Genomic DNA, 11,817 nt, shown 5'->3' on the forward strand with positions numbered 1-11,817 from the left:
ATTTTTTTTTTTTTATTATTACATAGGGAACTCGTGGAATAGTGGCACGCAGAATGAAAAAAAATACACCGTGGCTATTTTCACAAAGTGACGTTATTCTGATACGCGCCACAGTCGTGACGACCTTGCGTGAGTCAACAACGCGGACGGGTATAAATGTCGACTGGACTTATTTGCAAAAAAGAAACAGTGCCACGATCACCTATTATTTACTACTGCTACTAGACGAGGGTTGTATTCTATGGCATTCCCGCCGAATCAACTTAATATCGATCTGGATTTTTCTACGGAAAAAACAAAAACAAAAATGAAAAGTAAGTACACGAAATTGAGAGCGATACATTCGACCTCTATCTTCTTTGGCTTGCATGGTTGTTTGTATTTACGTCGTCCATGTTTGCCTAACAATGATTCATTACAAGCCACTGCACGACGGGGAATCATTAATCGTTCCTGAATGTCTCAGACCAGCAGTTAAAGAGTACTGCGCATTTTGCTCCAACTGGCAAAAGAATGAAAGTCTGTTTTGTAGGGAATGTCCCTTATTTACCAGAGCCATTTTGTTGATGGATGGAATAAAAGACGACAAACGTTCAGTAAAGTGCTCTGAACTTGTCATTGTACGACGGATGTAAACAATATTCGTTGGACAATCGGACGTTTGCATGGGCTTAGTGATCGTTCGACAAACGTCACGTGTCCAAAGCTCGGCATTGCAAACTTGGCGAATTGCGAAGAATCTGAACACGTGCCGCACTTGCACGTGTTTTTGACTAAGTTTAGTGCAGCAGTGGCTCGTTGAATTCAATTGATGGTGAGGGGCAGACCTGCTACCACCTGCATTGGCATTGGGTGATCTTGCTCACTGTGCCACTATTGTAATGGTATAGATAACACTAATAAGATTTTGTTTGTTTTTTTCTTGAACCAATGGTCCGTTTATTCCTGAGCGCCTTCATCCCACTAGTTGACTAGAATATTGACCAGAAAGAAGAAAAAGAAAGGATTAAAAAAAAAAAAATTACCACAGTCCCCCGGTATACATGATTGAGAGAACCATCAACAACGTGACGTCTTTCTAGCCATTCATTCTTTTTATTTAGGTGGTTTCAAAGTGATGAAATCAATGTCTTCGTAGCCCATATGGCTTTTTAGACTCTCTTCAGCAACTTTTAGTGTCTCTGCATCAATTTCTTCTTTCAGAGGATTCCCATCGTTATCCAGCATAAAGTAATCCTTTGATATGGTAGTTTCATTAAAAACATTAGTGGTCAATTAAATCAGGCTCATTAAACTAGGTGTAACCGAATAATACCTCGAGAGCTGTTGGAATTTTGTCATGGATTTTGCCCGTCATCGGAGCGTTGTTGGCAAAATTTAAATCTGTGTTTTTCCCTTCACTGCGAACCAGCCCTTCGGCCACTTTAGTCGAGACGCAGGATCGTTGTAGGCAGTAAAGGTCCGTCTTTCCATCATTTCCGCACCAAGTACCGTCGGGAAAATGAGCAGAAATTTCTGGTAAGCTATTCAACTCAAAACGTGGTGTGTAAAAACCATCGCGATCGTTCCGTTTGCAAAAAATGGCACACGACTGCCAAGGCCGTCCTAGTACGAAAACATGTAGCGGGTCTTCAGTTAACTTGTGAACAGGACAAATAGGTTAAACGTACTTTCAGAATATGCTGCTTGTATGCCTACTCCCTTTTCATCGATGAAAGGCATCTGTTGGCTAAATTTGGCACACTCCTGCTTTGCGAATTCAACGGACGCCAAACGAGATTTCCCACTGCAGAATTGGGTGTCATCGCAGATTGATGCTTTGACACTGGCACCTTCACAACGATGCAAAACATCGCTGGGCTTTGGATCGTTACACTCCCTCTCACTTTCCACTGCTCCTGTTTGGCATGACAGATTTTAAAGTGAGGTGAGTCCGTTACATTTTGAGATGCCTATAGCTACCTTTAGATTTCTCAAGACAGCCAGATTGACAAGGTTTATGTTTCCAATCAGACCAGCCCCCTTGAACCGATTTCGCAATTAATGCACGGCCGACTGAGACGCATTTTCCTCCATGACACCACTAGTTACAAAATATAAAGTATTAGGGGTTTGACAACGAAAAGTATCATGATTTGTATTAAAACGGTCACCATTGAGCTTCCACAGATTGTTCCAGGAAGAGCTGGACCAGAAATGTAATAGCCATCACGGTTGGGTGTTTTACATTTCATCGAATTACAAGATTCCTATCGAATGGTTAAGTTTTAGGGCTGTAAAATTGAATGATAATAACATTATATTTGTATCTGTTATTTTTGCTTACGGCAAGATCGGCGTTAGAGGCGAAGTAAGCAACAGCAGCCTTATCCCTTAGTAGAATTCGACATTGTTCGTCTGCCGACCAGAGCTGCCCAGGCTTGTCTCCATACTTGTTGTGGTTATAATCGGGAAATTTGCCCGTTGGAAGATCGTTCATGCAAGTTTCTCTAATTGTAACGAACAGTTTAGGGGTAAGTTCAATTGTTTTTCTCGCTCTTTGTCTAATTTAATAGGACATACGTAATGGCAGCCAAAGTTTTAGCACTGCAAGTCGACCATGTGGTTTCGCCTACCACGCCACGAGATGGACTCATGATGAAACCTATTAAAAGGTCGTTTATACTATGTGTGATTTTTTAAAATCTTAAAATATTTCAGTTTGATGAGATAAGTTACCATCCCTGGCGCATGCGTTTCCAGAACTATCATGGGACATCCCCAAACTAGTAAGTGCAGGATAAAAAAAATTGTATTGTTCGTTTTTAACTTATTTATATTGCAGATTTTTACTCACTTGTGGCCAATTTCATGAGCCATTACATAGACCGAATTGAAACCTGTGGACGGGTATGTTTGGCCTTGTTGGTTTGTTACACCAAGCTCTCCAATAACACAGTTGTAAATACTAGTGCAAACACCAGTGACAGTGGATAGACCTTTGTTATTTCGAAAGTAGTCTACAATCATCTTCTTTAAGGTTAGAAAATTCAACTTCATTTACCCATTGTTGCGTAATTGTTTTTTCCTTTCTCGACAGCAAAGAAATCATGCCCAGACAGCAACAGCGCCATATCCCAATGTTCTGCATCATTGTCTGAGGGCTTGTTAAGTTTTGTTTGGAAAGCGCAAAACGAATCAAGCATTTGGCCACGTTCACCACCACTATGTAGTGTGGCTGCTGGCTTTGCATGGAATTCCATGTAAACTATCGACAAGTCAACCCGCTGACCCAGACTAGGGAGGTGGTAAAGCGCTTGCATCTACATCGAACTCAAAAGTAATCTTTCAGCTATTAATATTTTTCAGAAATTTTCTTACGGCATTGACAAAGGCAAGAACCAACTCACGAAGCTTAACATACTCTTGTGCCCCAAAATATGGCATAAACAAAGCCAAGGCTGCTGAATCCATAAAGATTCCCAGTTCAATAACTTTGTTTGGAGCAGATTTTTCAGTAATTGATTTTTCTAAGGCATTTTTTCCTGTGTGTAGATTTTGTTTTCCAGTAGAAATTTTATTACTTTTACGCTTTTCAAATGTTTTAGGTTTCATCTGTTTGACAAAACTCGTTAATAGAATCGGTTATTGTCAATGGTATCTGCCTTTTACCTCTGGTTCCCGAGTTACATTCATGGCCCTCATACGATTAGGTAATTCGACTATTCAGAAATCAAAAATCATATATCAAAAAAAAAAAAATGTGTTTTTGATTTTTGCGCATTTACCTTCGCAGCTTGCTTGATGGGCTTGAAAATGGGGTAGTGGATCAATCGGCCGAACGATGTGAGCGCCAATCATAATAGTTTCGTCCTCGTTATCAGGAGGAAGGTGGAGCATCTGACGAAGTCTCGAAGGTACTGGTCTGATCTCCAAGGATTTTCCTCCATCGATTAAGTAACCGTCCTGTATAAATATTGGAATGATTACTCGATTATTAACCTTCAATATTAAAAGGATGTTGCCTATACAATGTCGTCGTCGGTGCAGTGACTGAGAGCTGCCACTACCTCACCATCAGTGTGGAGAAAATGACATTCTGTGCCTCTGGGATGTTCTTTCACAATTTCCTCGCCCAGTAATCCACCGCTTCGTACGACCGTCTTCATATTTGGTGCCATAAGAAAGGTGTTAGGTCGCATCTTCAGGTTATATGTTCTAAAAATTTTATGGATGAATCTGATGGCTGCAATTTGGATTACATTTTTCAGCAAAGTTTCATACTTTCCATTGGCAAAGAAAGAATAACGAGCATGGGTATCTTGTGGGCTGCTTCTCTTCGTGTTACGATTATCGCCGTTCGGGAAAGGACGTGTAGGGGCGGACACTCTATGACGGCGAATGTAGATTACTTCATATTCGTCAACTTGCGATGAATTGACAACCCCAAATATTTGACCCAACTCGTCTACACTCATCAAGCTGTGCAACGTGCGAAATAACTAGAAAGGTATGTGAAAAATGAAATGTAATTTGTTATTGAAAATTTTAGGGTTATTGGAAACCTCAATGTTGGGCTGAAGCACCCTTGCCGACGTCAGGGCGATGGCTGACAGGAAAAAATCCCGTTCATGGTGAAACTGTATAGAATTCACTGACTCATGTGTGGGAAAAGAAGCAACTTATATACTTGAGAAAGATTTTTTTTTTTTTATATAATTTTCATAATTACATAGTAAGAAATTTAAAATTTCACCTGCGTACCAGTATAATATCAATTATCTTTGCTTTCGTCTTCCGGCTGTCGAAATTACGCGGGTAGTTGATGCGTTGTCAAATTATATATGTACCCGTGATTTGTTTTCTGTTTTTGCATGCAGGATGCCATTTTCTAAAGTTTATTCTAATTTAAAAATTTAATTTTATAAAAGTCAGGTGTTGAGGTCTTACGCCAATGAAGTATTTACCCCCACCTTAAACGCAAGAGGTTTAGCTGGACTGGAATGGACATCTAATGGCTACAAGATAAATGTGACCGGCTACCAGACTCTGGCGAACTCGTCGTATCTGCATCATCGTGTTGGTCGAACAGGCGGCGTGGGAAATGTTGGAAAATCAATAAGCTTCTTTGACGAACAAAAACATGGCAGATACCTGAATACAGGACGGAATTGTTTTTTTTAAGGAAACAGTTAATTAGAATACTTTATTTTACACTTTTCTGCTGCTTATCCGGTTTATATTTTTTTTTACTGTATCGCATACCTACATAACTATCAAAATTTCAAACTATTTATGTAAGGACAGTTATGGCATAAAGGTAGCATGCTGTCCTGCAGCGCGAATGGTCTGTGGTTCGAATCCCAGAATGATTAATATTGCTTGGCGTGTTCGTTGCATGAACACTGATACAGGCGAAGAAAAATAAATTGTTTATCATTTATTCTAAGTCCAAAACTTATTCCTAAATTCACTATTAGTAACAGCAGTATTACATTATATAAAATAGCTTAATGGAAGAGCATCGGCTTCAGAAGCCGAAGGTCTAAGGTTCAATACCTGGTATCGCAACAAATATTCATCTTTATTCACGTTTAAATATTGAAATAACGAAAATTGGGCAAAAATCCGTTCTCATCGACGATCATATGGTTGCCAAGGCGCTAGATTCGAACCACAGACCTTTCGCACTGTAGGACAGCATGCTACCATTATGCCATAACTGACCTTGTAATTATTGTTTTAAATTTCGATAGCTATGTAAATATGGACTCCGCATTAGGTTATTATGGAAAGCCAATTACATATAAATCAGGAAGTGGTTGTCTTAATGGTATAGCATGTGACTATCATGATAGATTCTTTGGGTTCGATCCCCAAATCAGTCAATATTCAATGAATTAAATAATACAAAAATAAATATTGTAAAAAGCATTTTATTTTCCCTCCTTCCACCCACATATCCACCACTTTACATACATTTTACTACAATATACACAATACAATACATACACAAATACATACAACTAACTCGTTGGCTGCCACGCCACCATTTTCTACAGTCGCTACTGTCGCTATCCTAGGGATAGCGACCAAGGGGGCCGGGTAGGCCGGGCTGACACGGCGATGAGACCTTTTTGGGAACGCACACCCCCGGTCTCATCAGCCGCATCGAAAAAGGGAATTCCCTGTGGTGCGTTGCCTATGGGCCATTCGGCCAATCTTGGGCAGTGGCGCTGCTCCACCCCATGGCAGATAAACCGTGGAGCAGAACAGCGCGGCCCGTCCCTGTCAAGCTACAAAAAAAAGGGGATCAAAGTGGGTGGGTGGCAGCCAACGAGTTAATTAGATTAGCATTACATGATACGAAACAGAAAAAAACAATACCACGATGAGGCGACCACGAGGCGATAACGGGGCGACGTGCGAAACGAAGACGGGACGACGGGCGAGGCGAAGACGGGGCGACGGGCGAGGCGAAGACGGGGCGACGGGCGAGGCGAAGACGGGGCGACGGGCGAGGCGAAGACGGGGCGACGGGCGAGGCGAAGACGGGGCGACGGGCGAGGCGAAGACGGGCGAGGCGAAGATGGGGCAACGATGAGGCGACGACGGGGTGACGGGCGAGGCGATGGACGGACGAGGCGATGGACGGACGAGGCGATGGACGGACGAGGCGAAGACGGGACAGCGTTGAAGCGATGAAGCGAAGAAGGGAAAACTTTGAATATTGAGGATGAATCCGAATGGGGAAAAAGGCATAGTCCTAGATGGTTAATGTCAAGAAAAAGTGTTACTTATTGGGTAATATAAGATTGTTTATGTAACAAAAACAGAGAACACAAGTTGACTTACGCCTGTTGTCCAAATGCTGGAAAGACTGTAGGGCCTGAAGTTATGAAGAAGAAGGCAAAGACTTGGCAGTTCTATGATGAGATATTGAAAAAAATATAGCTTCTTCTATGAGGGGACATTGAAAAAAGCAGTACTAAACGAGAAAGACATCTAATACCAAAGGATATGCTTTTGACGTATATGTTTGTTTGTTCACAGCTAAGTAGAAATTATAAGATGAATGCTGAAACGGTGGTGGTTATAGTTGGAAACACAACATGATGATCATCATGCACTAGTTAGTGCAGAAATGACAGAAGATCATGAGCGTATAAAGGGTAGCAGCATAATATTATGGTATTCCAACCCACAGCATTTGTATCATTGGTGACATTTCTTCCCCGTCATCATTCTTTGCAATGCAAGTTTCACAAGCTAAATCTTAAAAGCAGAATCATTTCAACCAGATTCTAATAGCAAAAATATAAGTCTTATACCTCTAGGTGAGCAACTTAATAGCAAGATGGAATGCAACAGCTATAGGTTGCTAACAATTTTGGGGTTTCGCAGTTGGCATAGATGATGACAAGATACCAGAGAAATCATCCAGTTGATCTGCCTTACTTCCATAACACAAGACAAAAAAACACTTGGTAGTCGGCAGACGGTAGCACACCATTTTTCGAATTTTCTACTGGAACGTAACACAGTTAACAAACATTCGAACACGGATCTTTCTTGTCACACGGAATCACAACACAAGTTAGCAGGAGCAGTAGCGCCATCTTGTTTTTTAAATTTACAATCAAACGACAAGTTTTTAAAGAAGTGTAAAACTTGTTTTTTTAACGAGTAAACTGGATTAACAGTGATATGCTGATACGAACACGTTAATTATGTTTTTAAAGCGCAAATTCCCCGCGTCCCCTTAAAAATTGTGACTAGTACTCGATCAAATGTTGGGCTCATACTAAATCGCAATTTAATAAATTTTTTTATTGATTTATTAAAAACCAGAGAAATTCTTACGAAAATACGTGATTTGGATTCAAAATTTAGCAAAAATATTTGACTACGGCTCGTTACTCGCGGACATGACCAAGATCATACGGCATTTATTTTTTTAAAGACAAAACGATTCTACATATTGTTGTTGAAAATTATAACATATAATTTCTTACCTGCTGTTTCGGTATGTAAATTGCTGCAGTTTCACTATACTGAAGTCTATTATTAGACGTTTGGCGACTGACAGTGTAGGTAGGAAAGTGAGGAGACAGAGTCAAGAGACAACTACACCTGAGAATCAACTGGCGGCCGTTTAATATGGTACAAAGAACGATATAGGACATGCACTTTTTTTTCAAAATAAGGCAGAATTCCCTGGACTCTTTAAGACTATCATTACAAAACTGTACCAGCATAGATCGGTTACATTGTCCTAAACAAACAACGAGAGGTTTCATGTGGCATCACGATGTACAAACAAAGAATATCACCTAAAATGTTTCCAATGTCCGGACATAGAATACGAAATCACGTACATGTTCCGTTACGGCGATCGTAATGGAACATACTGCGGGACACATCATAACCGTTGCCTATTTCGTTGTCCAGCCGTTGCACCGAAAGACGTCTGCATGCTGAAACACCGCTCCATGTGCCAATTGCACTGCTAACACCGGAGATGCCACGAGCGCACACTGTACAGCAACAGTTTACATTCGCTATCGCCTGCTTCATCTGCTTCTTCATCATTGGGAATTATCAAAGGTAAATTAATATTACAACACCGAATAAAATCCATAAAAAACATTAGCAAATGCAACATCTCCAACGACGATCAAGAAACCTTAGTTCATCATGAATAAAGCTACACGAGTTTTCTCATAACTTGGATGGCGAAATTCCAACCATAGTCACGCAATAGCACGTGGAACAAATTATTCACGAACCAGAGCCGATTGAAGATTTAATAACGCCACCGGCTAGCACTTTTGAAATCCGACCCAAAAGAAATCCTTCGGCAATGTAAAACTCCATTTTTTTTTTTACAGTTTTCTTTCCCCTTCATTATTAAATTCAACTTAGTGCGACTCCGGAAGGATTGTCATAATAAGACTAAAAACTGTTTCCTTGGCCAGGTACTAGGATTTGCCGGGAAAGAAAGACAAATCTGAACATAATTTAAAGAAAATACCTTCATCCCTAGACACTTCTTTTTTAGGAACGAAGTTTTGACGCACTTGGGGTTACCATTATTCATAGACAAATGCTTCACTTTCAGAAGAGTTTAATCTAATAGTGGATGATGATTAAAATCAGAAAACTTGAAAAACTAAAAAAGCATTACCAGGCATAACCATCTCCAAAGACCCGACAGTTCATCATGTAATAAGTTACACAGGAGTTTTCGCTTAGGCTGGACCGCAAAAGCCTGCACAATAATAAATAAAATATAACATTTAGAACCAGCGCCAAACGTAAATTTTCAACGTAAACTATCAGCACCTTGCAATTCTGAAATAGAAGAATTGTCCACGGTTGGTGCAAACCCCACAAATTCTATATTATTCTTTCCTCTTCGTTTTGAAGCTAATGTTGACTTGATTCACAATAGTTGGTCAAATAATAAGACCAAAGGCCAGCAGGTTTTATATACATCGAGATGGAAGCTTGATGACATCTCCATGACATTAACCTCATCAGTTATAGTAACCTTAGGGTTCCTTAACGTTACTTGATAAATCTACTTGTCTCATTATTGAAAAGAACAGACCAGCATGCCTTGCATATTTTTTGTAGTACAATTATTACTGCTTTGATGTACCCAACACAAGAAACCTTAAGTTCCAATGTGCCTGACCAAAATAGCTTACACATTCTGTCAGGCGTTTTCCACATACGTTTTGAGGATTCCATATCCCGTAAAGGTCCTTGCTCACAGATGTGTTAATCTATTGAGAGTATTTAAACTTTAATTTATGGGACATGCAAGCTAAATTCTAGAATTCTAGAATAGACAGTACGTCAGACAGTAATGACGAGTTGATAGGCATTCTGTCTAGACATCACACTTACTGTTACATCGGCCCTTACTGTTTGGCCTCGGTGTGCATAATTCGTGGTTCTCCTGAAGTACTACGCTGCTTCCTGAATAAAATAAATAGCCATGAAAAGCAAAATAAGTGGCTTTTATCTTTAAAACATGATTATGTTTGAAAACACTTAGAAACAGGTAGTGATAGTAGAGCATACTTAACGTGCTTCGCATTCGGCTGAGTCTCCGAGATAACCACCATGGCGACCCTCATTGTCTGATTTTCGTAAATTTTCGTAACAAACACCTACAGCTGAACGACCAATGGTTGGCAATTCTCCCACCATGTCATTCCATGTTGACGACAGCTATGATATCTTTGTCAGGCTCTGTGAAACCAGGGGTTATATAAAACTTCATGGGTTAAATGCAAGTGGTCTAAATTACCTCTAAAAAGCTCCACTTCATGCTTCTTCCAATAAGATGAAAATCTGTCAGTATCATGGCTAGTACATCAGCAACAGGAAACCCTAAAGCAAAACATAATTAATGCCTATCAATTGCAACCAAGTAGTGTAACAAATTATCTATTTAACAAACCATTCGACAGCCAAATATGCTAACTTTGTTAATCACTAAAAATACTCATAGCAAAATACTTGGAAAAAAATTAAGAAAACTTGGTTTTTCAAGACAAGTAAACAGGAAGCCCAGAGATAAACCACAATAAACATTACACAGCAAAACTGAAATAACTCTGAACAAACCGAACCATCAAGCACAATTTGTTACATTTATACGAGAAGTTGCCTGCAATTACTATACCGAATTCACAGTAATGACATAATATACTGTGCCAATTTTCTGGATGTGTTCATCAAACTCACAGTTTAAATTCTACTAGAACCCTATCACATTAGGCTTTTACTGAACCCCTATACAGGTGCCTGAACAAAATGTAATTAATCAAATAGAAAACCTTGCAAGGAACTACTTTGTTGAAACAGCATGCATTGCAATAAATTTCACCATTCTAATCTAAATAGTATGATTTTTAATTGTTTTTTATCATAATACTTTGCCCAAAGTCATTGCGAGAAAGAAATCCAGTAGTTTGGGTCACATCCCAAATGCAATTTTATCACCCAGAACTATATACTGCGTAAATTTTACCCAAAGCAAATACCTTAACATTAAAAATGGCTGGATGCAACGTGGTACAACTGCAGAACATACGGTCCACGAGACGTACATGTAATACAAATTGTAAAAATGAATTCGTACTTCATACAATGTAAATTTACCGATTTGCAGGTATAAAACTCATTCCATATTAAGATGGTTTGTTGTAAAACGTCCATGTTAGGTTCGTTCTTTTTTCTTCAAGAAGAAACTTCCCGACATCATGGGCCCAAAATGTCAGAAACCTCATTCAAACTACAATCTCCTAACTATCCTCAGTCCTTTAGTACCGCGCATCATGTTCGTAGAGAGTACACCTGGTATACAACGGTTTTTCAGCGCCTCTTGTGGTGGTAGTTGTTATATTGTACAATGCAATCTGTTTACCGCATGGCCTACAATAATCAAGGCCACACAACGCGCTATACCTCCTGCGCAACTTGGTCTCCGTCTCCTAGGCCAACCGTTTGGCTCTTGCATTGAGCCAAACAGTTGGCTTAAGCCAATGATTTTACGAAGCCCCTTCTAACCAAAGCGCTTTTTTTTCTTCCGCTAAATCGCTTACACACCGGCTTTGCCATTTAAATTTCGTCTGCTGGGGTGACATTACACTTTTTTCCTATTGGCCAATTTTGGTCAAGTAGCCCCAGGCAATATCGACGGGCGGCAATAATGGACGACTTCAAGGTCGTAAATTTGAAACGCTACTTTAACCATTATCAGACGGAGACCAAGTTGCTTCTGCGCCTAAAACTACATTGCCAGAGGGGCGTACTACCCCC

The 11,817-nt window shown here is 40.0% G+C and overlaps 1 protein-coding gene and 2 long non-coding RNA genes across 6 annotated transcripts; 1 reads left to right on the forward strand and 2 right to left on the reverse strand.

Annotated features, from left to right (window-relative positions):
* Positions 1-959: 959 nt before the first annotated feature.
* Positions 960-4,457, reverse strand: LOC130695665 (A disintegrin and metalloproteinase with thrombospondin motifs adt-1-like). The gene is made up of 15 exons (XM_057518834.2): positions 4,264-4,457; positions 4,011-4,197; positions 3,768-3,945; positions 3,652-3,701; positions 3,361-3,594; positions 3,044-3,302; positions 2,837-2,978; positions 2,719-2,765; positions 2,563-2,644; positions 2,327-2,489; positions 2,154-2,249; positions 1,963-2,083; positions 1,671-1,898; positions 1,316-1,605; positions 960-1,236 (listed from the first exon to the last, which is right to left on the reverse strand). The coding sequence occupies exons 1-15, from the start codon at positions 4,455-4,457 to the stop codon at positions 1,096-1,098; spliced, it is 2,412 nt and encodes an 803-aa protein (XP_057374817.1). The 3' UTR covers positions 960-1,095.
* On the forward strand, positions 2,544-5,327 carry LOC130695666 (uncharacterized). Its single transcript, XR_009420809.1, has 10 exons — positions 2,544-2,654; positions 2,710-2,768; positions 2,825-2,889; positions 2,952-3,019; positions 3,080-3,284; positions 3,374-3,547; positions 3,619-3,692; positions 3,776-3,936; positions 4,030-4,489; positions 4,911-5,327. It is a non-coding gene; the product is annotated as an uncharacterized LOC130695666 (long non-coding RNA).
* A 2,864-nt stretch (positions 5,328-8,191) lies between these two features.
* LOC130695426 (uncharacterized) lies at positions 8,192-11,518 on the reverse strand. 4 transcript variants are annotated; one of them, XR_009002384.2, is made up of 9 exons: positions 11,158-11,518; positions 11,040-11,076; positions 10,301-10,383; positions 10,072-10,242; positions 9,895-9,966; positions 9,325-9,770; positions 9,167-9,250; positions 9,014-9,111; positions 8,192-8,562 (listed from the first exon to the last, which is right to left on the reverse strand). It is a non-coding gene; the product is annotated as an uncharacterized LOC130695426 (long non-coding RNA). The 4 variants fall into 4 exon arrangements; XR_009002386.2 differs by having other exon boundaries at positions 8,192-8,556; positions 11,040-11,518; XR_009002385.2 differs by having other exon boundaries at positions 8,192-8,559; positions 11,040-11,518.
* Positions 11,519-11,817: the final 299 nt, after the last annotated feature.

The sequence above is a fragment of the Daphnia carinata genome, chromosome 4 (assembly GCF_022539665.2).
Source record: "Daphnia carinata strain CSIRO-1 chromosome 4, CSIRO_AGI_Dcar_HiC_V3, whole genome shotgun sequence".
NCBI lineage: Eukaryota > Metazoa > Arthropoda > Branchiopoda > Diplostraca > Daphniidae > Daphnia > Daphnia carinata.

Coding starts and splice junctions, on each gene's coding strand:
- LOC130695665 (XM_057518834.2), bottom strand. CDS start 4,457: ATGAGTGTAGACGAGTTGGGTCAAATATTTGGGGTTGTCAATTCATCG. Junction 3,946..4,010: donor ACTGCACCGACGACGACATT/GTATAGGCAACA, acceptor ATATTTATACAG/GACGGTTACTTAATCGATGG. Junction 1,606..1,670: donor ACAAGCAGCATATTCTGAAA/GTACGTTTAACC, acceptor TTTTCGTACTAG/GACGGCCTTGGCAGTCGTGT.